Source organism: Gymnogyps californianus, chromosome 23 (genome assembly GCF_018139145.2).
Source record: "Gymnogyps californianus isolate 813 chromosome 23, ASM1813914v2, whole genome shotgun sequence".
NCBI lineage: Eukaryota > Metazoa > Chordata > Aves > Accipitriformes > Cathartidae > Gymnogyps > Gymnogyps californianus.
In genome coordinates, this window is record NC_059493.1 from 85,023 (window position 1) to 111,830 (window position 26,808).

The window sequence follows — 26,808 nt, forward strand, 5'->3', positions numbered from 1 at the left end:
CCGCTCCGGATTCCGCTCTCCGCGCTTTGACCCCGCCCCGCTCCGCTCCTCTTAAATCCAGCCTCCGCGCTTTACCCCTTCCACCGCCCCCGCCTCGCCGCGCAGGCGCCGGCCACGCCCCCCTTCGGGGGCGTGGCCGGCGCCTGCGCGGCGAGGCGGGGGCGGCGGGCCGGGCGCGGCGGGATGAGTCGCGGCTGGCGATAAGGCCATGTCGCAGCGCGGGGGGGACCGTGATCGCGACCGGGAGTTGCAGTGGTCGGCGCGGAGGATGGGGACGTCGTTGTTACTGCAGCTGTCGGTGCACGAGCGGGAGCTGGACCTGGTCTGCTTGGATCATAGCTACGCCAAACCCTGGAGCGCCCACCCCGACGCCAGCGCCGCTCGTCCCACCCGCATGCTCTTCCTCACACCGCGGCGGCAGCCCGGCACCGCCCTGTGAGCCCCGGGGAGGGGGGGGGGGCTGAGAGGTCTGGGGGGGGGGGGGCTGGGAGGGGAAGAATGGGGGGCCTGTGCAGGAGGGAAGGGACCTGTGGGGCTGAGGGGCCTATGTGGGGGCCTTGAGGGGCTTGTGGGGCAGGTGGGGGGGGGGACTGTGGGGCTGAGGGGCCTGTGTGGGGGTCCTGAGGGGCCTGGGGGGTGTCTGTGGGGCTGAGAGGCCTGTGGGGGGCTGGAGAGGCCTTGAGGGGCTTGTGGGACATGTGGGGGGTCCTCTGGGGCTGAGAGGCCTATGTGAGGGCTGTGGGGGTCCTGAGGGGTTTGTGGGGCAGGTGGGGGGGGGGCTGTAGGGCTGAGGGGCCTGTGTGGGGGTCCTGAGGGGCCTGGGGGGTGCCTGTGGGGCTGAGAGGCTTGTGGGGGGGCTGGAGAGGTCTTGAGGGGCTTGTGGGGCATGTGGGGGGTCCTCTGGGGCTGAGAGGCCTATGTGAGAGCTGTGGGGGTCCTGAGGGGTTTGTGGGGCAGGTGGGGGGGGGGCTGTAGGGCTGAGGGGCCTGTGTGGGGGTCCTGAGGGGCCTGGGGGTGCCTGTGGGGCTGAGAGGCTTGTGGGGGCTGGAGAGGTCTTGAGGGGCTTGTGGGGCATGTGGGGGGTCCTCTGGGGCTGAGAGGCCTATGTGAGGGCTGTGGGGGTCCTGAGGGGTTGTGGGGCAGGTGGGGGGGGGGGGCTGAGGGGCTTATGTGGGGCTGGGGAGGTCCTGAGGGGCCTGGGGGGGGAGCTGTGGGGCTGAGGGCCTGTGTGGGGGCTGGGGGGCCTTGAGGGGCTTGTGGGGCAGGTGGGGGGGGGGCTGTGGGGCTGAGGGGCCTATGTGGGGCTGTGGGGGTCCTGAGGGGCTTGTGGGGCAGGTGGGGAGGGGGCCTGTGGGGCTGAGGGGCCTATGTGGGGGCTGGAGAGGGTCCTGTGGGGCAGGGGGCTCTGTGAGGGGAGAGTGTGGGGCAGGGGGGGCATGTGGGGCTGAGGACCCTGTGTGTGGGCTGGAGGGGGTCCTGAGGGGCTTGTGGGGGGGGGGTGTTCTCTGGGGCGGAGGGGTCTATGTATGGGCTGGGAGAGGTCCTGAGGGGCCTGTGAGGGGAGAGTGGGGGGGCCTGTGGAGCAGGGGGGCCTGTGTGAGGGCTGGAGGAGGTCTTGAGGGTCTGTGAGGGGAGGGTGTGGGGCCTGTAGGACTGGGGGAAGTCTTGTGGGGCTCGGGGGCCTGTGAGGGGAGGGTGTGGGGCTGGAGGAGCTGGGTCAGGTCCTGAGGGGTCTGTGAGGGGAAAGTGTGGGGTGGGGGGCGTCCTGTGGGGCTGGTGTGGTGGTGGGGGGAGAGCGTGGGCTGGGGAGACTAGAGCAGGTTTTGGGATCCGTGGGGATCAGTACGGGCTGTGGGAAGGTGTGGGGGCTGAGTTGGGGGTCTCGGCTCGGGGCTGGGCTCGGGGCTGGTTTCACGGCCTTGGTGTCGGGGCGGGAAGGGGGGTTGTGGCCAGGCCTCAGTGGTTTGCTTTAGGGTCGGGGTGTGGGGCTGGGCCTGGGGTCACCGGTGAGTTTGGGGTAAGGGGTGGGAGTGTGCTCAGGGTCGCAGCTGAGGAGCTTGGTCTTGGGGTTCAGGGGGCTGCCTGGGCTCAGGCCGGGAATAACAAGATACCTGGTTATGAAGCTCAGTGGACTTTTCGTTATAAAGCACGGCAGACCCCAAGGTGAGCGATCCCCTTCTCTAAAGCATAATTATTCCTGACAGTGAAGCAGATATCCCCATCGACGTCGAGATGGTGACGCCCACGCCCGTGCCGCTCTATGACAACCAGAAGGCGCGCAGCGTGATGAACGAGTGCGAGCGCCACGTGATGTTCGCTCGCACGGATGCTGACGCCCCTCCGCCGCCGGACGACTGGGAGGAACACGTCAACAGGTAGCACGGGGATAGCAGAGAAAAGGAATTCGGGCACTAAACAGCCACCCGTTGCATGGGTTGGGGTTTTTTTTAGTGTGACTTGATACGCAGTGACGTTCCTGAACTGAATAATGTTCAAAGAAAATGAATTCTCGTGTCCAAATTCCTCGTCTGCCTGCTGTGAAAGCTGTCGGATTTAATGGTAGAGGCTGGCCCAGCTGTTGAACCTCTCCCACACGCTTCCCGTGAAGCCACCTCCTCTGCTCGGAGGAGGTTGGGACAGGGAGTCGTTAGATTACACGTAGATCCTCAGTTCAGCCATATTCCAACGTCAAAAATTGAAAATGAGGATATGCATAAATTCCACCCTATTACAAACCCTCCCTGGAGCTGTAGTCAAGCCAGTTTGCAGTCTTGATGTTATGATGAATGTTTTTTTTTCCTGGACAGTTTGTTTGAGAAACGTGGTGATAACCTATGCTAAAAAGAGTGATTGGTCTTAATTATTGCTTCTGCTGTCACTCTTGTCTTTCTGATGCTTGGATGTTTGCTGGCATGCCCTAGTGACATTTAAAAACTAGCGATTTTTATTGAGCCATCCTACTAATTAAATCCTCGGTAGCGAAACTCACTTTATCCGTAGACATAAATCGGTTCTTGAGGCTGCGATCGCAGCCGATGCCCAGCTCTGCTGCCAACTGCCTTCGGGAACGGGCAGCAGCTTGCAGGACCTGGATGTCTGTGTAACAGCGACCTACGTTACCTCTCTGGTTTTCTCGACAGGACGGGTTGGACGATGGCCCAGAACAAGCTATTTAATAAGATTCACAAAGCGCTGCAGTCTGACAGGCTGGCTCGCTTGGCTAACGAAGGGGTAAGGTCTTTTACTCCCTATTTCGCTTTCCAGCAGAGTCGCTGCCTGCGTGTTTTTATCAGCCCTTCCTAGCAAAGCCCGATTGAGTCAAGATGAAAGTTTTGGCCTTTGGGTTGTGTAGTCTTAAGGAACAGGCAGCTCTGGGCTTCTTTGAGGCATGGTTTTGTCCTCACTGCGAGGATGTTGGTCTTTGCTTGCTGCCGGAGGACTTTGGGCCGCCCAAGCCAATACTTTCCTGTGGCTTGGGATGGACGTGGCACGCTTGATTTTTTCCCATAACTGTGTTTTCTTTTTAATTTCCTGGTTTTTAGGCTTGCAACGAGCCCGTCCTGAGGAGGATAGCGGTGGATAAATGTGCTCGGAGGGTCCGCCAAGCTCTGGCTAGTGTGAACTGGGACACCAAACTGATCCAGTGGCTTCACACGACGTTAGTGGAAACCCTCAGTTTGCCAGTGCTGGCTGCTTACTTGGATGCTCTGCAAACACTTAAAGGAAAGGTGATAAAAGCAATGAAAGACTTTGGTATCGCTTATGATGTTCTCCTTTTATAAAGCTCATTAAAGGAGGCTGATGGAGGTTTTTATCCTTTTTCTTTGGGGTGGCTGTGTGCGTTTTCTCAGTCCTTTCTGGCCTCTGGTTTCAGATCCCCACCCTGATCGACAGGATGCTGCTCTCCTCTACCGCAAAGACGGGGGCAGCAGGTGCTGAGGCTCTGTCTCTGCTGCTGAAGAGACCTTGGGACCCAGCAGTGGGTGTCTTGTCACATAATAAACCAGTGAGTACCTGGTAGGGCTTGCAGGGAGCGAGAGGCTGGTCTCACATCAGCTTTATTCTTCCCATCCTTCTGCTGTCCTCTTCCTTCCGCCTCTGTCTTGCTTCCTGGGCTCTTTTCCTCCTGCTTTAGGCTTGCTCAATGAGGGGGACTCCTTCTGTTGGACACATTCCTCCCGTACTATCCTGAGGTGGCTTTGGCTGGGGAAAATGTGATCAATTAATGAGCTAGGCAAGATCCCTCCTGCTTCGTTGGGCAGTGAGGTTTCAGGCAGGGAAGTGGCTTTCCCTTACATGTCTCTTGTTAAACTTTGTAGAGCAAATTGCCTGGTTCCCCCCTCATCCTGATTGCTTCCTCTGGACCCTCCAACTCCATGTTTCCCACTTCTCGACGGCACCGATTCTGGCAGTCGCAGCTTTCCTGCTTGGGAAAGGTTCGTATGGTTGGTTTTGAAAGGAGGGAAGTTCGAACTAGGAGCTGTGCTAGGCTGCAGCTGCTGAGCTTGGTTTTTTATAAGCCTTCGGTGCACCAGAATACTTGCTTCTGCTGAAAGCAGAGGCTGGCATCTGCTACCTGCAGTGTTTAGCATTTGAGACACTGCACAGGGGATGAAGTTGCCCAAATCTGATGCGTTTGGGGTCTCTTGCTGACAAAAGCCATCCATCTTCAGCAGTTTAGATTGTATCGTTACTGTTATTAAGGATTGAGTCTTCCAGTAGGAAAGAGGTTGGAAGAGAGAGACTATAGGTCACCTTAGTCCTCTGCCTGGATACAGAGCTGCTCACGCACCTCCTAATGTAGATATACTGGGTGTATAGGAGCGAGGTGCGTAGCAGAGGTTGTCTCTGTGGGGAATTCTCTGTTTCCTCTGTTTTTAGTAGCTAGAAGTGAATCCCGGGGGAAAGAAGGAGAGAGCAAGCACAAGTTCATGCATAAACTGGGTTCCAGTCTGTGCTAATTGTTGTCGGTACCTGTTGTCCCCGGTCGTGCCTTCGTTATTTATCGATCTTTCATTTCGAACCGCAGGTGATTCCCATCACCACTCACTTGTTGAACAACGGCGGCGGGGTGGGAGTGTTGCAGTGTCTCGAACACATGATCGGGGCGGTGAGGGGCAAAGTGGCGGAGGTAAGTAAGAGCGACGAGCGTATCGGGGAGCCTTTGCTGCTCCCTTCAGACTATTCACCTTGCCTGTAGGTGCTGTGCCACCCCAGTGCATTGTCCCGTTGTCTGTCCCTCTTCTCCATCCATGTCTTTTTCTTTTTTTCTCCAATAGATTCACAACCACTTCTCTCACAAGCCGATCATCCTGATTGGGTGGAACACAGGTGCCTTGGTGGCCTGTCACGTAAGTACCCGATTCCTTTGCGTCCTCTCGGAGCCCGCTTGACAGCTTCAGTTCAGAGTTAGATTTGAATTACTGTTGCGTTTAAGACTGCCGGGATTCTTCTTGTCCCTTTTCTCTTTCCAAGGCCTGGCTTTGAGACAGAAGTCCTTTCTGGTTGTGGGGGCATAAGCCATTTGAGTCATTCAATTTTTTTTTTTCCCCTTACTCTTTTAATCAATAAAGCCAGATCTAAATATGGAAGATATTTCTGTGCCTGGCAGGAGTCTGGCAAAGCCGCCTTCGCACCCTCGATGCACTTGGCTGTCAGGATGCTGACTGTTGCTTTTTCTACCCAGGTTTCAGTGATGGAGTACGTCACTGCAGTTGTGTGCCTTGGATTCCCGCTTCTCACCGTTGATGGCCCCAGAGGGGTAAGGACCAAAGGGAGATGGAGCCAGTTAAAGAACTGTACTTTTATTTTTAAAATCTCTCTAGATTGTTTCATAGAATCGGGCTTGGAAGTCCAGTGATAATTGGAAGATTTTTTTGAGGAGTGTCTGTGTGATTTTTATTTGGAGGAGGTGCACCCAGCAGGCAGGACTGTTGCATTCGTAGTAGGATTCTTGATGCGGTAGCAGGCGTGAGAAGTCCTGTGTTTGCTTGTCTCTGCTGTGACATATTTTTGCAGCTCCTTCCTGGGGTCTTACGTGCAGTTCACTTGTTAACTGTGTCATTTGGTACCAGAAAGGACAACCTGGGTTGATTTATATGGAGCCCAAGTTGCTTCTTTATTAGCTGACCAGTGTGTGACGGGGTTGGGAACGATTATGGTTGTGCTAATGAAATGGCTAATTCTGAGGGTTGTGGAAATCGGTATAAAAGGCATTTGCTGGAGCACGGTGCAGCTCTTGAGCAGAGTTTTCTTCAGGGCTCGGTACGGCTGTGTAAATCCTGTTGGGGACTCGCCCCAGGAAGCTTCACTGTTGGCGCTTCTGCAGCCTTACCCTGAGTTTGTGCGGCAAAAGCTTGGAAGGAGGAAAATGCGGTGAAATAGGGTTTCTGAGGGGGAGGGCCTCGGTCTCAGCTGTTAATGAGTAACAGCACTATGTCCTCATTCAGCTTCTGAGTCGCTCCTTCTCACGAGATGTTTAAACGAACCGCACAATTTATACTTCTCTCCTTTCAGGACGCAGTTGGTATGTACTGCGATTGCACGTGAAGCGCTGTCTGCCCCTGTGGCACGTGCCTTCCCTTTTTGGAAATCCTCATCTCATTCGGAAAGGTGTTCGGCTCCAAAGACTCTGTATCCTGGATCGGTCCTTCCGGATTACAGTTCCCCTTGCTCTTGCAGGATGTTGACGACCCCCTCCTGGAGATGAAGACGCCTGTCCTCTTTGTGATCGGTCAGAATTCCCTGCAGTGCAACATCGAAGCGATGGAAGATTTCCGGGAGAAAATACGAGCCGATAACAGCATGGTGGTGGTGGGAGGAGCAGATGACAATCTCAGGTAACGATCTACGAGATGGATGCTCCTGGGCAAGATCTGAGCGTGCTGCGTACAAAAAAAAAAAAACCACCCAAATTTGGTAGTGAAACTAGATGGGAACTGCATAAAAATGCTCCATCGAGGTCAGCTTTGTTATTCAAAACCTGGTATGTTGGACAGAGGGTTCATTTTCTGTGATAAATCTGCATTGTTTCTCCCAGTGGTAAGTTAAAGATCCCGGGTACAGTGCGGTATGACACTAGAGCAAGTATTTGCTTTTTTGTGCCACCCCTGACTCTGGAATCTGTAGCTTTTGGAGGCTGTGCACAGAATTGGGGTAAGGGAGGCTGTAAGAGCCTTGCAGGAAGCAAGAAGCTCTTAAGGTTTCAGTAAATTTTGGAGCTTGTTCTCCTGTCACACTTGTGCGTGTTTGGAATAACTGCACCAAAAACCTGAGCAAGTCGTGTATGAGAAGAGGGTTGGCCTGGTGCTGGAGCTGGACCCAGCAGCGCAGACAAGGCTTTGGAGCATCATATAAGTCAGAAATCTATTGTGGGGATAATCAGTAAAGGAGAGGAAGGAAGGAAACATAGAATTCCGATAGTGGGTCTGAAGACAGAGCTCTGAAGGGAGGGAAACGTCATATTTGCTTTGCAAAATGCTTTGGGATGCTGGGCCTTTTTCCTCGTCATCAAAGTTGGTCTCGGCACTTCTGAGGGATGAACCTCGTCTTTCCAGTAGACGGTGCTCTGGAGTTCAGAGCTGGCTCTTGCCTTACTCTGTGTCTAACTGAGTAAGGGAGTGAGCTTGCTGTCGCTTGTATCTTACTCTCAGGTGAAGAATGATGTTGTGAGTGTGAAAGTGGAAAACCAAACATATGTTGACTTCCATCTGTTGTTTTTTTTTTAATAGGATAAGCAAAGCCAAAAAGAAGTCAGAAGGCCTGACCCAGAGTATGGTGGATAGGTGCATCCAGGTAAGCACAGAAATCTTCCTTTTACCTCAGATCTATATTAAAAAAAAAAAAAAAAATCTGTGCTGAAATGTCTCGGTGACCACAAGTTACAACCTTACTGCCAGGATTGGTTGGACGAAGGTGATCTGTCCCCTGAGTGGGAGGAGAGACGTGAGCTTCCTGGTAGTGCACCTTAAACAAAGAGCAGTTTTCCGAGTCTCCCAGTACCTCTGCCTGGGGAAGCAAGCGGTACTTTTGGGAGCATTGGAGAAACCATGTTTCTCTCCCCTGTGTCAGAAATCAGCGGAGTATGAGCTTTAATGAGAAGCCAAGGTCTGTCTGTAAGGTTTTAGGGTTTCTTTTTGCAGAATATTAAACCTAGAGAGCCTTATCCATTTGTCCCTTTGGGCATCTTTCGTTCTTGTTTATGTTTCAAGCTGTGAAGATCAGTTGTTTAGAGACCTGCACACTGCTTAATCTAGCTATTTCTTTCATCCTTCCTAGGATGAAATAGCTGACTTCTTGACTGGAGTCCTCACCCGAGCGGAGAGCCACTCGGGCTCCGATCCCCGTGACCTGGATGCTGAGAAGAAGAAGAAGCCGCGCGACTCAACCAGGAGGGATCTGTCGTTTGACTTGCCGGAAAGAAGCAGCAGGCCCGCCTCGCCGGCAGCCAAAGTGCCTGCCTCGCCTTCGGGCTCGGAGGTGGGGGCTCTCTCTGGGACACTTTGAACTGGGGAAGGCTGAGGTTGTGTAAAGAGATGCTTTTGTACCACTGAAATACGTGGCAGGAGATGTGGTTCGTGTTGGAAGAGGGAGGTGAGAGGATACGGAGGGACTAATGGCTGGCGGTGGGGCAAACGAACCTTCAGAAATAGATCTGCTCCAGCAAAAGGATGCTGGTCTGCTGCTACGCTCAGGGTTACGACTGCCTCTTAGGGAAACGTGGGGGTAAGAGGTGTTCCTTCTCTTTGAGCAGGACTTATCCAGCGTCTCCAGCAGCCCCACTTCAAGCCCCAAGACTAAAATGGCTGCTGTGTCCTCCATCCAGAAGCCCAGCCCGATCGGCACCACGCAGCTGCTGAAGAGGCAGGTGCAGAGGACGGACACTGTCCTGACGCATAAGCAGGCACAAGGTAATGCCCTGCAACTTTCTTACCCTCTTCCATCTGGATTTTTGGTCTTTATCTGTCCTGACGTGTGTAGGTTTTTTGTCTTCTGAGTCCTGTCTTGAATTCCAAGCTCCCCGTGGCAGCTTTCTCTCCAGCTCGGTCCTCCGTCGCTCTGATCTGAAGGCAGCAGCCTGCGGCGGGTTGACATTAGGTTGGAAATGGTGTTTCCGCAGCTTGTGGAACCTTGCTGCTGTTCAAAGTGGGAAGGATTTTCACTTGCTCTGGCTGACCAAATCACCACGTAGCCATACTCTTGATTCTTTTTTCAAGTGTGAGCCCCTTGACTGGTGTCTCATATCCTTGAAGGCTGCTTTGGAGGGAGACTAAAGGTACGCAGGAGATGCTTGAGGCTGTTGAATTGTGACTGGAACAGTGGGGCTTGGGTAATTACAGAGTCATCTTGCATCAAATGGCAGTGGAAAACCTGCTCTGAATAAGAAACCAGCTTGAGCTGTGGGGTTTTTTTTGTCCTGTTAGATGGTGATTAAAAACCTTACGGTGCAGCTTCAGTCTGACGGTGAATGCTGTGAATGTAGGTAATGGTTTTGTTGATGGTGATCCCTTCTGGCAAATATCAGCGGGCACCTGGGGAATAGTTCTCCATCCTCCCTTCTCTCCTCCGTATTTCTTTGCTCAGGACAGACCTGAACAGGCTGCTTGTTGTCTCCTGCAACAGTGTGACCCTCCACATTCTCTAAAGTCTTTCTCCAGCTCAGGGGTAGGCTCCAGGGAGAAGTTGGAGCTTGGATCTCCCTTAATTTCTCAGAGCACGGACTAAAGAAATCTACTCCTTTGCTGTTGTAGTTGAGGGAGGAAGTTTTCTAGATAGCACGCGGGGAGGCAGGAGGGGAGGGTCTGTGGAACGGGGTCTGTCGTGGCCGCCTCGTTTTGTCAGGAGCGCTGCTGCAGCGTGGCTTCTGGCCTGCGTTTTGTGGCCGTAGCTGTTCAGGGATGTGCTGGCTGACGTCTCCCGGCTGCTCTCAGCTTCTCGGTGCAACTGCTCTGTCAAGCTAGCCGTGCCTCTCGCAGCCAAGCCTGCTCTCGTTCCCTGGGTGCCAGACCTTTTCCCCAATGGCTGTGGGGCTGGAGAGGGCTCGTGCTGTTGGGATGTGCTCTCTGTGAAAGCTGGGATGATGCCCCTTCTAGTGTCAGATGTGCTACGGTGCCGTCCGGAAAGGAGGTCGGTGTGTCTCCGTTGTGCCCCGTGGCTGGATGAGTCATGTCCGGAGCTCTCTGCCTGCCTGCCTGCTCCGAGGTCTCTGTCTGTGGGTCGCAGCGGTGTCCCTGGAGTTCCCTGTCCCCCCTTCAGAGCCGGGCTGTGATACTGTAATTCTCTCTGATTCATTTCAGCTCAGTTCGCTGCTTTTCTGAAACAAAACATGCTGGTGAGGAAAGCTCTTCCTCCTGGCACCTCTTCATGTCTCTTTGGTGAGTATCTCCTCACTTCTCACTGTCTCTCTCTCTCCATCTCCCTCCTTCTCTCTGTCTCTGCTACCTTCTTTCATCGTCTTCCTCTTCCCTTGCATTGGTTTGGGGATGTGGCCCAGCGCGTCCCCTTGTCCCCCTGCTTTTTGCTTTCTCATTGCTGTATTTGAAGCTAAAGCAAATGGCCCACTTGCTAGCTGAGAGCATTAACTTTTCCTGAGCTCTTCCCCTTTCCCTGCTCCGGTGGGTTAATACTGCTCTTCGAGCCGTGTAGCCTGGCAGCCGGTTTGCTCTGAGGGACTAAAACTTTGTGGACGATGGGGTGACTTTTTGTGATCGTGAGTTTAACCCTTTCCTGTGCTGGGGCTGAGAAGGGGATGTGGACACCAGCCTGAGAGACTGCGTGTGGTGGTGGAGCGTCCCAAACACGTGGAGCAGCGAAGAGGCTGTCAGTGGGAGCAGAAACAAGGCACTGCCAAGTGACTTGGAAGGGGCATGGATTACAAGTGGAGCAGTGTTTCTTGGCCAGAGAGAGTTAGAGAAGAGCAGAGAGGTCAAGGTGAGGGATGGCTTTGGGAAGACGGTGATGTGGTGGGAGACGGATGCTGCCTGGCCCAGGAGACACGTGGAGATGAGCGGTCTTTAGTCCTGTGGTCTCTCGCGTTGGGTGCTGGAGCACGGAGAGAGGTGGATGTCAGCGTGTGCGGTGCTCTGAGGGTTAGGGATTGAGGGGTGAGATCTACAGCATATCTAAAGATGCGTTTTGCTGTCCCATATGGCAGTGACTGTGTGGATCTGGGATTAGGAGAGGACGAGAGGTTGAAATCCGAGGCTTTGGGAGGCTGCAGTGTCGTCACGTGAGCTGTCAGTGTCAGTTCTCCATTTGGGTGGCCCCAGGGTGCTGAGAGCGTTGATGTGGGTGAGAGCTGCCTCTCTGCAACACCCTGAATGCCGGTGCTTTTAACTCGACAAGGCAAGTGCTGGATGCAGAGAAGCTGGTGCTATTTTGGCATGCAGTGTGGAGACTCCTGAGATACAGGCTCCCTGCTTGCCCTGAACACACACGAGATACAGTCCAAACTGCACGTATACCACTGTGGTAACAAACTCCTGAAGCAAGTATTGGCCCGAGCTGGTTGTTTTAAAGGTTTCTTTCTCCCTTGAGCCTTGTTTTGTGCTCTCCCCTGTACGATGAGGTTAGCCTGGGAGCACACGTGAAGCCCTGTACTTATCCAGAGTCCTCCCACCCAGCGTCTGCTGGGAAGAGAACCCATCGTGGATGTTACCCCGCTGGTGGGGAGATGTGGAGAGGCTGGCACCAGCCTGGGCTGCCTTTCGATAAGATCAAAAGCCGATTAAGATCTCTGGGCTCCTTACTGCGTTGGCTCGGCTGCCTGCGCTGCGAGGTAGGAAGGTGGGGCGCGTGTGTTGGGAGCGTTCGCTGTTGTTTTGGGAGCGGGGTGCTCCTCCCGAACACGCAGCCAGCCCTTTGCGGCAGGGGTCTGCGTACCCCTGCGTGAGCAGAAGCAGGCTCCGCTCTCGTGCGGTGGGGACACAGAGGGACGCCGGGACACTGCTCGCCGCTGCTTTGAGGGGCACCTAACGCCGCTGCCTGTGCATGTGCCGTTTCACTGTCCTGCTTGGCTGGTGGCACTTGGTGGGTGGCGGGGGGCTTTGGTGCCTGCAGTCTGCGCACGCCTGATGAGGTCTCTCTGGACGGTGATTTGGACGATGCATGTTTGCAGGTGGGTGGGAGGCACGGGAGCGTTGCACGAGCGTCACGAGTTAACGCGCTCGAGCCACAAGTCCGGCCGTCGATAGCAGCACAGCAAGCTTGGCGCTTGTCTCGGGGACCAGAGCGGCCCCAAAATGCTTGGAGTCACCTGACATTTAAGTGTTTGGCTGCAGTCTTGTCCTGCGTCCCCTGTTCAGAGGTATGCAGGTGGCGTGATACGCAGGGAGCGTATACATACATATATATACACACATCTATATCGATTTTATGTAATATATCCATATCTAGATATATGTAAATTAAAAGGTACATACATCTTGGCCTCTAGGCTGCTGAATACATGGCCTAGATGCCCAGGACCATCTGTAAGGAGGGAGTTAGCTGGCTCAGCAGTGGTGTGCAGAAGCCCTCGATGGAGAGGGCTCTCCGTAGCTTTGAGCGAAGGCCTTTCCCCCCTTGCCGCAGATGACGGCAGCACTCGGGCGTAGCGGCGGCGGCATTTCTGAGCGCTGCTAGGCTGCAGACGCCGCAGCAGGAGGCAGATCTGCGCCCTCGTTTCGACCCAGTCCACCAGCGTTTCAGGCTGGGGCCGGACAATCGTACGCCAGCGGTGGGAGATGCGCGGAGAGAGCGGATGGGCAGGATGCGGCAGCTCGTGACCATGTTTTGTTCCTGGGCTGCCCAGAGGCGCTTGTCGTGGGTCCTCTGTGCCTTTTCAGATAGCCCTGGCAAGCTTGTGCTCTAGGCAGGACGAAACAGATGTGACAGGTCAAGGACATGGCAGCAAAACGAGCCGTTGGTGTGGAAGAGAAATCTCAGCTCGTGGTTTTTCTCCCCTAGTACCAAGCAGCGTAGGGTATGTGGGGGCTTGGCTTTGCAGCACCTTTTGTGCTCACGGCTGCTTCGATTAGTGCCTCTAAGAAACCTGTACGCTTCAATCCAGCTCCTGGAGGGCCGGTTAGGAGCGCTGGAAGGGATGTGCCGAACGACAGGCATGCTGGTGTGTCGGAGGAGCAGGCGGACTGAGCTCTAATCCCTGCGTTGGCAGCGCGCCTGCACCAGCTCTGCAAGTCTCTGCACCCTCATCCCCTCACCTGGAAATTAGGGGTGTTGGAGGGGCCTGATGCCGGGATTGATTATGCTGCGCTTTGAAATGAAAAGCGTTTAGGTGGAGATGTGGTATCGCTGCAGACATCTGTTTTTCTTCGCTGCAGAGGCAAGACAGACTTTATATGCTGTCCTGCCTTAGCCTGTGAGTAGCTTAAGCTAAGTCCTGGCCTTAAGACAGCAGCTTAGGGCACGCAGAAGTCAGCGTAGACGGTGAAAAGGAGAAGCGTGGGTAACCTGGTGCATGGGAGATGGGCAAGGCTGGCATGGAGGGAGCTGTGGAAGTGTGCATGGGCATGTGTCCCTTCTCCGCACCTCGGTGCGCACAGTGGAGCAGCACTGACCTCGAGGGATCGGCCATCAGTTTTCAAAAAGCTACTTCTGTGTCCCCTAGTTCCAGTCTCCTCAGAGCACTCGGAAGGGGCTGAGAAAGATGATGTGCGTATGCAGCTGAAGAGGCATCAGACCCCCAGCCCGACCCAGTGCACCAAATCCTCCAAACGAGCCAAAATCAAGGTGACCATTGTCTCTCACGGAGATGCTGCTGGCGTGGGGAACGGAGCACCCCTCACCACCCAGGCAGAAAGTGAGTTGCCATTGCATAGCCGCTTTTTAACCAGAAAGCGGGGTCGTGGCTGTGCCCAGACCCGCTCCTCTGGGGCACGGCGTGGGGAGGGGAGGGGAGCTGTGAGTTTTTTTTTTCCTTTGGTTTTTTCTTTTTTGTTATTTTTGGAGGAGTTAGCTGCAGAAAACAGATGGAGGCTCAAGGTGTGAGTGACTTGGGGATAGCCGGGGAAGTGTGGGGGCTGACAGCACATAGGAGCTTGGCAGGAGCCTCTGTTTTCCGTAGCGCTTGGGATTGCACGCTCCAGCGAAATGCTCGACCGCAGCCTTGTGAGCTGCGAGGCGAATTTTACACCTTCCTCTGAGGCATCGAGCCGCTGCTGGAAGCAGGATGCCGGTCCTGGCGGACCCCTTGCTCCGAGTAGGTCCCGTGTGTCTCTGGTTCCGCTGCCTGCTCCTGCGACTCCTGCGCGAAGCTCTCGCCTGGAACGTGCTCCTGCTTTAGGGATGACGGCGATGTTCCTCCCTCTGGAAGACCTTCGTGCATTCAGACTTCACGATTCAGCCGAGTGTCCCGCTCTGCTGGTCCCCTTTGGGCCTGAAGTCTGGCACAATACGCGCTTGATATACGTATAAACAAATTCCAGCTCCTTTCCTGCCTCTGTGGCTGGGAAAACCCACTGCGACACGCGTTGCAGAGGTCCCTGCGGTCCAAGAAGAGGTGATGTGCTCCGTCTTCTTCCCCTTGAGCCTTTGCAAGGGAGGCCAAAAGCTTTGGCTACTGTCACCCTTGTACCTGAAGGATGTTGCCTTGTCGCTGGCCGCGCTGGCGTGTACAGCTTCCTCCCGTCAGAGTGCAGAGCCCCAGATATGTAAAGCGGTTGCTCGTTATTAGCGTTAGCTCAATGCAGTGCAGGACTGAAAGGTCAGCGACTCCGTTCTGATAGGAAATCAGAGGTTTTCAAAGCTGAGAAATAATTCTGCTCCTTTGAAGCATCTCTCAGTTAATTTAACAGTTGTTTGGAACTGTGAAAATGAACTAATAAATACACATCCTTTTTTTAAGGTTACAGTTTATCTTCTGGCAGCTTTGAAAAATCTCTGGTTTCCGGAATCTTTTTTTTTATTTTTAATTTTCCAAACTTTACTTCTTTTCACAGAAAGGAAATGAATTGCAGAAGTAAACATGAACCAAAACAAGAATTCCCTCTTACCGTGTGTGAGCAGGAGGAATGCACAAGACAAACGCAGTTGTATCCCAAAACGCCGCAATAAACAAATATTGTGACTCGTCGCATCCCTGTGTATTTTGTAAAGTGTCTCTAAAGAATGCTTACAAAATCGATTGCTAGCGACCAGCCAGATCCGAACTAATCGGTTGAGGCGGTAGACCTGTGCCATGATGGACTAGGAGGAGGGGATTAGTGGAGATAACGTTTAGGAGAGAGATTTGCATTTGGTGGCGAGGGCCTGAGATTTCACTGCTTACAGATTTTGAAGCTGATTCCTTCCATCTCGTCTGTTGTAACACTTCCACAATGGCAGCTTTCCGTTTTTTTTTTTTTTTTTTATTCGCAACTCTGCTCTGTTTGATGCTCCCGATCTCCCGTAGCGCGGTGGCTGGAGCGTGTGTTTATGGCTGCGGCGGAGGTTTCCTTGAGAAGATGCTTTGTGAGCAGGATGAGCCCGTGGCCTGCAGCGCTGCGTCTGTGGGTAGTTGTGTGAGAGACGGGGAATCCCTCAAGACTCGTGGAGGAGAGAGAGTGAGGTTGCTTCTTTTTTCTTTTGCAGTTGTCGCTGGAAAGCCGGTCCCCATGGCTGTCGGCCAGTCCGTGTCGGGCGCAAAGGAGCTGTCAGGACTGCTCACCGGCCCCAAGTGAGTGTGACTTTGGTTTTTTTTTTTAATAAGCTGTGGGTCTTTTTGACAGGCTGCTGATGGGAAGCACAGCAACAGGGTGATTTCTGCATGTGCGACTTTCTGGCATCTTGCTTATGACTGGAATTATCTGAAGTGCAGGAGACTCTTAGGTTCCTGAAAACTATTTGTCAACCGGCAGACGAGTCTGAGAAGGGCAGAAATGGGCAGAAGTAGAAGGTGTTGTGGCTGTTGGACTATATTTCTATATGGTTTCCCAAATCCAAGGTTGCTTAGCTCTGTCTTTTGAGTGACTGTGGTGTCTTTGCCAGAAATTCAGTGTTGTCTTTAATTCTTCCCTTCATTCCCTCTGACAGTCAGGTGTTTTTTTCCAGAGACAGGGGAAAGAAGCCTCAGTATCGGCTCGTGAAGTGGATTAACTGGCTGTAGGGATTTCTGTTGGGGAATGAATCTGACTTCGCATTACTGTTTTCCCTTTTAATTCAAACCAAGCTTTGGAGAACCGGACTCTGACTGACCTGGGAGGGGAGAGGAAGAAGAGCTGTTTTAGAGAGTAGGTTTTAAACGGGAAATGTGTCACTGCAAGGTAGATTGCTTTTGTGTCGGGTGACACAGCCCTTGCAGCACCTAGGTAGGTGCGCACACGATAACAAGCTCACTTCCAATTTAGAAATACACTGATTTTGCCGTAGGTGCTCCTTGTTCTAGCTGCCGCAGTGGACGCAGGGAAACTTCTCTTGCTTTGGGGTTTTTGTAGCTCGTCAACTCCCTGTCTTACGCTTCCAGGAGTCCTGGTTGGTTGCGTTAGGCCAGTGACAGCTCGCTGACAAAGCTGTCTCACGTTGCCACGTGTAGTTTATCGCTAACCGGAGTCTTGCTCTTCTGCTCGCTTCGTAGGCTGAGTTCGGCAGCAGAAACCTCCGCCACGGGTCCCGCTCCGTCTGCCGTGATCCCCAGCAGCACGGCACCCAGCGCTTTCCATGCCTTGCAGAGCAGGCTGGTGGCCAGCAGCACCCACTGCATGCAGGCCCAGCCAGCCAGTACCCTCCAAGGTACCTGCCTCTCTCCATGTCTCTCTTGTGAATGTAAAAGGTAAACCAGGTTCAAAATCATTTGGTGGATCCTCTTTCTTGCGTTCCCTGGTTGCTTTGGGTTTGGCTGAGGCAGCATTTGTGGTGCTTTGCTATTGCAGAGCCTGCAGAGATCCAGTGGGATGCTGTCAAGTGAGACTGAAGGCGCAGTAGGTGACCTGTTAATTGTCATTTGTATGTAATGATACCTTGAGATACCAAACCCGACCTCCTCTTGCCTCCCGGGTGTCACAGCTAACCTCGTTTGTAGCTGCAGCGGTGAAATGTGTTGGACTGTGTGTGTAGAGCGGCTAGGAGGATCCCCACCAGCCTCGAGGCAGGGTGCTTGGGACGCTGCTCTTTAAAGAACAGTTTTGCAGACACCTGCCGTATGACGGACCTGGAATTTCATGCTGGTGAATTCTCCAAGCCTGATTTCTTTATTTACTTCTTTTTTTTAGGAGCGGCATCTGCCAGCAGCCTGCTGCAAGGGCTGAGCTTCAGCCTGCAGGACATCGGGACCAAGTCGTCAGCCCTTCCTGCCAGCGTGGCTGCTGCTGGGCCGCCCGTGCAGGTACGCAGCCTGCAAACATCAGAGATCTCTCTCTGGAGGGAAGCTGTATGGAGGATAAAGCGGTAGGAATCGGAGTGAAGCTGGACAGGCCCTGTTTGCTCCAGGACTAGAAGAGATGAGGGATGCTAGGTGTGAACCGCAGCTGAAATGATGCGTCCAAGCCTTGGCGGTGTGCCGGGGGCTAAGGGTTCCCCTAAGTGGCATGAGGTCTAGGAAGCAGGGCTGTGGGAAGTTGTTTCTAGGCGGCCACCTAGAAGATGCTGTGGAGGAGTTGGAGAATGGATGGGGGGGAAGCAGTGACCTTTCTCCTCCTTGTTCTTCTGGGAAACCGCATGCCTGGGACCTCTCAGGCAATGCTCCTCATCCCTTGGTTTGAGGCGACCTCTTTCAGAATGGCTTCATTAGAAGCGGAGCCACAGTTTCTCCCAGTCGTGCTTTCAAGTTGAAATGAGTATGTGCGGACTGGAAGGGACAAGTTTACTTGCCTTTAGACCTGCTTGTGGCCACCAGAATGAAGTGTGGCAACTCTGACCTCTAAAGACCTCTACCTTCTGCATAAGGGAGAGGCCGTGCCATCCTGGCATCCCCTTTCCTTCCAGGTACTCACTGTTTCTGTCTCTCCTTCCAGACCTCAGCTGTGAAGACACCTGCGCCTATCCAGAACCTGAGTGCCATAACCACGGGCACCGGCACAATTGTCCGCACCATCCCGGTTGCCACCTCTTTGTCTCTGGGAGCCTCAGCGAGCGGGAAGCCCACGGCCATTCACCAGCTGCTGACAAATGGGGGACTGGCAAAGCTGGCCAGCAGTCTCCCTGGCTTGGCTCAGATCTCCAACCAGGCAGCAGGTGAGGGAGAAGGGGGACAGGCATGCGATGCAGGTGCCTGGAAGCACCCCATCACCCCGAGACTGGCGTTTCCAAAGCTTATTTTGCCTTTGAGCCGTAGCTATGGACAGCTGCGTGTGCTAGAAACTTCTGAGGAGCTGGGAAGAGGCTTTTGATGCCCCCCCCAGTTGGTAAGCATGGCCTCCGCAATCCCCGTGCCTCAGGGATGTCTCGCTTGCGTGTTTTCTAGGCTTGAAGGCCCCGACGACCATTACTGTGACGCTGCGTGGGCAGCCCAGCCGTATGACCACGCTTAGCCAGGCTGCGATGGGGACTGTCCAGCCCCAGCTTGAGGAACAGCCGATGCAGATGCAGGCACCTCAGGTAATTTTTTGGCATCCTCTCTGTAGAGAAGGTGTCCGCTGCTGCTCTTCTGAGCTTTTTCTGACCATCGTAGTCAAGGGCGGATATAGCTGTTGTGGGGACAGTGTTCTTGGTCACGTCTCTTGGCTGTGATGAGCTTTGTTGCTTTGCTGAGGCCGCACAGAAAGGGCCTCGCAAGGCGGTGGTTAAGAAGACCCAGGTTATCTTTGTGTCTGTTAGTGGCAGGAGTTGATTGCGCTCGATAGCACGTTGGTACCGCACCGAGGGAATCTCCGGCTAGACTTCGAAAGCCGACATCAGCGTGGGAATTGTTACTGAAGCTCCAGGTTTTCTTGGCAGTAACAGGTTTTGGTAGGAGGAGGAAAGCTGCTTGTAGAGCGTCTATCCCCTGCCTATTCAGGCAGGAGAGTGGGTTGGCTGTGCTGTCTGGAGCCGTATTCCTCTTGAAAATGCTGCTTCTGACTATTAGATGCCCTGACGTGAGGCTGGGCCCCGTGGATGTCGGGGATACTGTACTATTTCCTTCTGCAGCTCCCCAACTCCTGCTCTTTCTCACTGCCATGCTGTTGAAACCAATTTATGAAGTGCTGAGTGTGTGCTCCAAGGTTGTATCTGTTCGATACAGACCTCCTTTTGGAGGTGGATCACTGACAGTAGGAAAAGCTGTTACTGTTTGGACTCTGAACGTGTGCCAGGTACTGTCTCAAGGATCTTTGCTGCCTTCCTGTTTCCTAGGTTAAGTCTTGGTGTGGTTGAGCTGAAAGCACGAGGTGCCCAGGCGGAGAGGGATTTTTTATTGTTGTGAATGTAGTGGTCTTGGGTACTGTAATGTGGACGTCTCAACCTCAAATCCTGGAGGGAGCAAAAGGGGTAAATTTACTGCAGATGTATCCTTGGGCTCTGTCCTAAACCAGTATCAACTTTGAGCTGGATCCATCCCAAACCACTGTCAACTTTCAGCTGGATCCCTAAATGTGAGAGCGGAAAGGTTGGCTCTGACTCCCTGCACAGGATGGTTGGTCAGCGGTGGCTGTGATGTGCCATCAGCAAGATTGACCTACGCTCAGATGGCTTCCCCACGGTCCCAGCTCCGGTGCTGTACAACGCTCGGGTCTCTTCTTATAGATGCTTTCCTGGACACGGGGATGTAGGGGAAAACAGGCAGCCCAGGCCTGTGATCTGCCTCACGGGACTGAAGGAGGCATTGCAGGCAAAGGGCTGCTGGTTGCATGAGTCTATACTGAGGGGTATAACTGACTGTCCAACAGATGCTGACTGTAGTGGTTTGAGGCAGGCATTTGCAGGGAGAAAGTAGTTCAAAGAACAAGTCAACAAGCTTCCAGAATGATAAATGCTGCAGCTTGGGCAGTCGGATGAGCGTGGAGCGTCTAGTGGGGATCAAGCTCCAGTTCCCAGCAGGGGTTAACAAGCTGGCACTGAAGGCTGAGGATGCCAAGATCACTCCAGATTGTCAGGGCGTGTGTTTTTTTTTTCTTTTTTCCCTTGCACGTGATTTTCCTACTTCTGATAGCACTAACGCAGGTCCTGGGCACGTAAGCTGGTGTAGAGCAGTCTTCGCTTTGTAGATGAAGCTCTGCAGTTTCGGTCCCTGTTGCTGGGGTGGCCCGAGTTGTGGGCAGCGTTGTGAAGGCAGGGAGAGTGCTTCTACTCCTTGCTGCCGTCTGCAGAGGTTTGAGGTTGCTTGAAGCCCTGAGATATATTTAGGGAGGCCTTATCCTAAAGGTGAAGCCTTCGGATGGAAGTTGGGTAAATACTAACAGCAGCAGCCATAAGTCCTTAATTTGTCCTGCACTGTTGTAGAGCTGGCATTGCATCCGCTGTTGCCAGTAGTTTCCACGCAGAGCTCTGGTTTGCTGCTGGTGAAAGCTCAGATTTGAGAGCATCCGCGTCCTTCCTCCCTTGACTTTTCTGTGTTTCTTTCAGTCACTTCGCTAGCGCGACAGAGCCTGTGAACGTTGGCAGAGCTGAGCTTAGAGCCGGCTAAGGTAGAGCTCGGAAACGCAGAGCTAGTGACACTCAGTGCAGATCCCACCTAAGCAGCGGGTGAGTCGCTTTCGTAGGTCTGAAACTCTTCCTCCATGTTGGAGGCAGTTTTTGTGTTCTTCAAAGGCCGTTTAATAAACCATCAGAACCGGCGTGCTTTCTTTTATGTCCTTTGTTACCTTGGAGAGACCCTAAATATCCAGCAGAACAGTAACTCCGCAGTGTAATGAAACTGGGTACAGATCGACTCCGGGGTTAATGGGTTCACGTACGGGTTAATGTTTTAAGGCGGTGGCACTTGGAACTGGATATTGGATCGTAGGCTCTGACTTTTACCTACAATGCTGAGCTTGTGTGTTCAAGGTAGGGCTTAATTGTGTGGCCGGCTGCGAGAGTTGCTTCAAAAGCAAACTGAAAGCTGGCTTTTACAGGAAATGGAATGAGCTGTGTGTTTTTGTAACTAATTATAGCCCTTGACATCAGCTCGTGTGTACCCTTAGCGCATAGGATTACGTAATCTAGCAGGGCTTCCTGTAAAAGAGCAAATTTACAGAAGGCTTTGGGGGATAACACCGAGGGCTTAAACTCTTTGTGTTTTTCAGCAGTAGCCAAAGCTGTTGTCGGTTGGGTTCCCTTTTGAAATTCCAACTGACGGCTCCAGTGTGCCTGTGCAGGAAGCGTGAAGCCCACGCATCGGCTGTGCGCTGTGATTTTTAAACTCTGGGGGCTGGGGCGATGCCTGTAGTAGCTGAGATGCAGTTTGAGCGGGTAACTCTCTTTTCCTTCCCCCGTGGGCATTAAACGGGAGGCGGAAGACTGAGGAATCTCCCTGGGGAGTTTGGTGCAAATGCTTTCTGTGAGTAGCAGAGTAAGAAGCTAAGTGTGTTTGGGTGGCTTTGAAGTGAAAATACAAGCAAGCTTCAGCTTCTCTTTTCAAGAAACTGCTCCACGGTGCTTTGAACGTAGCTTTTTGTATGGGTTCCCCCCCTGCAGCGTGGTTATATCCTGATAGGAGCTCCATAAAGTGTGGAGTGATGCTGGTGCTGGATCACGCTCTTGTTTTCTGCTTAGTGGCACGAAGATTTATGCAGCAATGACTGGAGCTGCAAGCTGAGGTCACGGTTTCAGCTTTGGGCAAGGGTCTCCCTCGGATGGCACGAGGAGAGCTCTGACTCCAGCCCTTGCCGCTGCCCAGAGCCGGCTGCTGGTGGTGGATGTGCTGTAAGCAGGCGGTAAATGCCTTCCTTTTTCTGAAGTCTGTCCCTTTCGACTCCCAGGGGCAGAAATACAGGTTATAGCTAACGGAGCACGGTTAAATTGCTGCACGAGGCACGGAAAAGCAGGCTGCGACCTGCATGGGCATCAGGTAGGTGGGGTGGTGCTTGTCAGTGGTGGAGGAAAGCAAGCAAGTTGGCTCAGAGGAGTCTGAAGAGGCGGGTATCTGCTTTTGTAGCTGAAAAAGCTGCTTTGGAGCTTGAATTATGTCAGCTCAGGGCTGTGAGTGCTCCCAGGGGAGAGCACGGGAGCGTGCATGCTGCCGGCTCTCTGCAGTATCAGAGTGCAGATGCACCTGGACGGAGTTCAGGCAAGTGAAGCGGACCCAGAGGCGTTTGAAGAACCCCTCGAGTGGGGGAGTTTCCAGATATTTCACTGAAGTTTTGTCGGTGCTCTCCAGGGTGTGCTGCCATCTGCCTTAGGGTATAAATCCAAACTCCCCAGTTGTCCCAGTCTTGGACATCTGGTGGACACTGGTGCTGTGTAACCAGCTGGTTCTTGTCAGAGGGGCTTGTACGTCGTTGTCAAGCGAGAGGGAAGCTCATGCAGAGGATGGTGTGCGCTGTTCCAGTTTTTGCTGGGCTTTCACTGGTGCCGCTGGTAACGGCGCGTCATTTTTGCAAGTGGGTCCGCACGATGCGGGAATCGTTCTTGAGCTCCTGGCTGTTGCTTTACTATCGCTGCAGAAGAAACGAGAGCAGGACTGATTTCCCCGACAGCCAGAGATGGGGATAGAGCCATCCCATTCCGCTCCAGAAAAAGGCAACGAGTTTGTGCCGGTCTGAGCCCAAGCGCCGACAGTGGTGCCAGTGCTGCAACGTCATGATTTTAAAATACAGACCTCTGCGGCTTTTCTCTCGGTACGCATTTTTCCTTGAGCTTGGTAATGACTGGTCGGAGTGAGGGCAAGGCTAGAAGAAGCAGGGAGAGGGCATGCTCTGACTCTTTTTTTTTGAGGTGAGGGCTAGCACAGGTCCCGAGGAATGGTTGCAGCCCCCCGTGGCCCCCCGCAGATGGTGTATCCTCGGCAGCGGGGCACTTCCAGTAGCTCTTCGTTACTTTTAACCCTTCCAGGCTCCAGACGGTGCTGTTGGGAACCTGGCCGCCCCAGCTACCAGCGCCGCCTCTCCTGGCAAGCTGCTGTCTCAGATGGATCTCAGCAAAGCCCAGGCTGGCGCAGAGATGGCTCCCGCCGACCCCGCGGCACACCTGACCGCCGCCGCGGCAGCACCCGTAGGTGAGGCGCATGGCAGTCGTGGGGCGCGGGCAGCCGGCCTGGGGACCAGAGCGGAGGCCGGGTTGGAGCCATGCCGCCGGGTGACGTGTGCGGAGACACTCCGGGGAATAGCTGCCTGAATGCTGCTTATTTTTAAGCCCATCGCTTTTTTTGTTGTTGGTTTTTTGGTTTTGTTTTTTTGTGTGTGTCCCCCTTTAAGTTAGGTTCCCCCCTGGTTTCTTTGCACGAGGAATTTTGGCTCAATGCAGCCATTTTTGAGCAGCTGACGAAAAGCAGGGTGTCACGCTTGAGCCCGAACACAGGAGGGATTACCTGCAATTTGTGTTTAGGGCCCCCGTCACTCGTAGCACTAAGCGCTCTCCCTGCTCCCCACGTTTATTTACCTTGCCTGGGGAGAGCAGACCCATCCAATTACAGCTAAATAAATATTGCAGAGCCACTACCCAGCCAGTAGCCTCAGCCTTCAAAAATAAAATCGACACAAAGCGGTGATGCGATCCATTGCATTCTCAAAGGCTTCTGTACCCAAGAGCCCGCTGCCAGCCGAGCCAGTGTTCTCGTTTGCCTCGGTCCAGCCGATTTCCGAGCAAGCGGCCGGGTGAGCAGGTCGTCAGCGCTCAGGCCAGATCTGGCGGATGAAGTTCAGTGGGGCTGTGCCAGTTTTCCAAAGGGCGAACGAGGCAGCTCTGCAGCGTCTGGGTTTTACCACGCGGTCGGCTTTCCTTGCAGGCGTTAAACCCAGCTAACCGACCTCTGCAGACCCTCAAACTCTGCTCGTCTCCCCCAGGACTCAACAGGGAGGTGCAGAAGCACTAGGCTTAAGTAGTCTTCTATGTGGTTTTTTTTTTTTTCTTGTTCCTTTTGCTGTTTGTCAGTGGATGAAGTTAGATCTGTGGAGAATTTTACCTGCTTTCGCTGGCGGTTAAGGTTGGCTTTGTATCCAGCGGGCAGGACCGGTTTGTAGGAAAGCTGCTGGAGCAGCAGGGTGGACTGGGGTGTTAGGGCAGAAAACTTTCCAGGCTCTTTTCGTTTCGTGGAGCGGTCGTTGCGGATGTCCGACAGCATCATCGCCTGTCCGTGCCGCTTCCCCAGCCTGCGTAGGGGTGGCTGGAGTCGCCTGTTCCTGCCGTGCTCCTGCTCTCCCGGACCCCAGGACGGTGGGGTCGGTGCTCCCATCCTTGGTCGGTCATCAGCCTTCGCTCCGTGCCCTCTCCGCTCGAGGCACTTCATTTTGGAGAGGTCCACGCCGCGCTGGTGGTGTTTCGTGGCACGCCGTCGCCGCTGATGAGCGCGAGGGACACCGCGGTGCGCCTTTGATGCCACTGTATCGGAGAGATGCGGTGCTGCGTGCCCGGTGACCCAGCGTGGCTGGGTGTCCCGCTTTTCCGCTCCTCGGTGTGAGCTCCTGCGGAGCAAGTCGCAGCCTTGGGCGACTGCAGGGGCAAAACCACGGGCTGCTCCAGGTTGGGGTCTTTCTGGCCAGCGTTGTTTTTAACTAGCAGCGGGTCTCCAGGCTTTTCCCCATCCCTTGAGCGCGTCGAAACCCAGCGAGCAGATTCCAGTGAAGTTTCTCTCCCCTCTGTTGCTCTCTGGGCTGTGGCTACTGTCGAGGCAGCTGGGGAGCCAACTCGGACGGGGTAACCACCGCGATACAACCTCTGCTGTCGCCTTAGAGCACAGAGGGCTTCATTGCGCAAAGCCTGAAGTCTTTTAGCCACCTCCTGGGGTGGAGCGTGATGAGGGTCTGAGCAGCCCCAGCGCTGCTGGTGGGACGGAGCTGGAGATGCCAGAGATGAGCAAGAGCTTGCCTTGAGCTGGGCCGCCGAGAGCAAGGTGAGCTCGGCGTGGTCTGTGGCAGCTCAGCAGGTAGGATGGGGCAAGATGGAGCCTGCTTGGTTAAGAAAGAACCATGACATGCTGTCCCAAGAGGAGGGGACTTTTTGAGGGAGATCATCAGACACTGAAGGAAGAGAGGGGCTTCCTTGGGGGATCTGAGCGGTCTAGGAGGGGAGCGGTGCTGATGGTGCCCGAGTGTGGCTGTTGTGGTTTCCTTGCCCAGGCTGTGACAGCGCTGGGGCTGGTTTTGGGGTTTGGTTTTGGGGTCTCGCTCTGGAGAGCGGACAAGGCCAGGTCTTTCTGTTCAGTCCGAACACCTGCGACTCCGCCGCTGCGGCTGGGGGCTGCAGCCCAGGGTGGGCACCACGTCCCCGCAGCCACTGACTGCGCTCTCCCCTTCTCCGCAGTGACCACCACCAGCCCCATGAAGACGCTCTACGTCATGTCGGACGCCAAGCTGTCTGCGCTTACCAAGTCTGTGATGGCTGAGGCTACCTCTGTCCCCCTCAAACTGCCGGGCATCCAGCCTTCCTCCTCCTCCTCCTCCTCCTCGTCTGCCAGCTCGCCCACTGCCGCCGTCACCTTCGCCACCTCCCCTCTGGCCAGCACCCCCAGCCCTCCCGGCAGCCTGGTACACTCAAAGGTGGGACCCGTCCTGCAAACCGCTTCCAAGACCGTCATCCTGACCTCGACGCTGGCCGCGGTGAAGGGCGACGGACCCCTGGCACACATCGGGGAGAAGGTCAGCTTGACCAAGAGCGCCGCGGCCCTCGGCCACGCTCTGGGGACGGTGGAGACCCTGGGGAGGGTTCCCTCCATGATGGATGACGGCAGCACCGTCATCCACACCAGAGAGGCTCTGGCTAACAGACACTTGCTGTCCCAAGGTGTGCTGCCAGGAGGGACCGGCACCACGCTCATAACGCTGGGCAGCAGCCTGGCCAGCTCCTCCATCATCGCCACGGCGGGGCCCACGCTCAGCCAGAAGCCGTAGGGACCCTCGGGGACCCCTCGGCTACGACCGGGCACTTTGGGAAGACTTGAGCTCGGCTGCGGGGTGGGAGAGCAGCAGCCCTGTGGGCATGGGGGGCTGGTTCAGGCTGGAGCAAACCGAGGGGATGTTTTTCTGGTTTTGTTGCTGTTTAATAAAACTTTTTTTTTGGGTTTTTTTTTCTTTACTGACTTCATTGCGCGTGTCCCTTCCAAAAGCAGCTTTGGTTGCAGCCCAGCCCTCGACCGCTTTTTGTCGAGGGCTGATTTCTCTTGCCGTGAAGGCGTGGAGGGACAAAGCAGCCTTGTGCAGGCAGGGAAGGATTCATGCTGTGGGTCCTGGGAGCGGGCTGGGCAGCAACGAGCAGCTCCTCCTGCCTGTGCCATCTGCCCGTACGGCCCTCCTCTGGGTAAATGTTTCAACTGATTCCTCCTGCTATCGGGGCTATTTGTACTTGCTGAAAAAGGCTCAACTTTAGTCTGCCCTGAGCTTTGATTTAACCTTTACAGTTGCATTTGCATCGGCAAGCAGGAGTAGCGCCGGGCAGCTTGTGCTTGAAATGAGGGGAGGCCAAGTGTTCCCCCCCGGGCCTTCCTTTCGCAGTACGGAGCTTAGGGCCGTGGTTTGGTGCGTCTTTTTGTGGTTATCGGGGATAATCCCGATGCTCTCTGCGTCTCCATCCCGTGCTGCGGCTCTGCTGAGCCCTCTACCCTCGCTTCTGTGGAGGGACACGGGGCGTGATGCAACGTTTGCTGGCCGAGATGCTTTCGGGGAGCGTGATTCTTGGCAGACGGAGACCCACGGCGCTGGGATGGCCCCGTGCTCCCCCCGAGGGCAGGCACGTTTCCAAAATCTCCGCTCACTTCCTCATCCTACCGGCTCGTGAGAAGATCCTGTTTTTGGCTCAGCTCGGCCGGGATAACGCACACCATGGCAGAAGCAGGGTGTTTGTTACAGA

The 26,808-nt window shown here is 54.4% G+C and overlaps 1 protein-coding gene across 3 annotated transcripts; it reads left to right on the forward strand.

The window, feature by feature from the left end:
* Positions 1-208: 208 nt before the first annotated feature.
* On the forward strand, positions 209-26,025 carry KANSL3 (KAT8 regulatory NSL complex subunit 3). 3 transcript variants are annotated; one of them, XM_050910181.1, is made up of 22 exons: positions 209-435; positions 2,205-2,375; positions 3,141-3,231; positions 3,543-3,728; positions 3,875-4,006; positions 4,320-4,436; positions 5,030-5,131; positions 5,280-5,351; positions 5,687-5,761; positions 6,682-6,839; positions 7,731-7,794; positions 8,278-8,478; positions 8,753-8,909; positions 10,296-10,373; positions 13,607-13,798; positions 15,568-15,652; positions 16,550-16,704; positions 17,184-17,296; positions 17,925-18,144; positions 18,374-18,507; positions 22,861-23,023; positions 25,267-26,025. In XM_050910181.1, exons 1-22 carry the CDS (start codon positions 209-211, stop codon positions 25,851-25,853), a joined length of 3,480 nt encoding a protein of 1,159 aa, XP_050766138.1. In that variant the 3' UTR covers positions 25,854-26,025. The 3 variants fall into 3 exon arrangements, with proteins under 3 accessions (XP_050766138.1, XP_050766139.1, XP_050766141.1); XM_050910182.1 differs by lacking the exon at positions 10,296-10,373; XM_050910184.1 differs by lacking the exons at positions 10,296-10,373; positions 13,607-13,798 and having other exon boundaries at positions 211-435.
* The last annotated feature ends 783 nt before the right edge of the window (positions 26,026-26,808 follow it).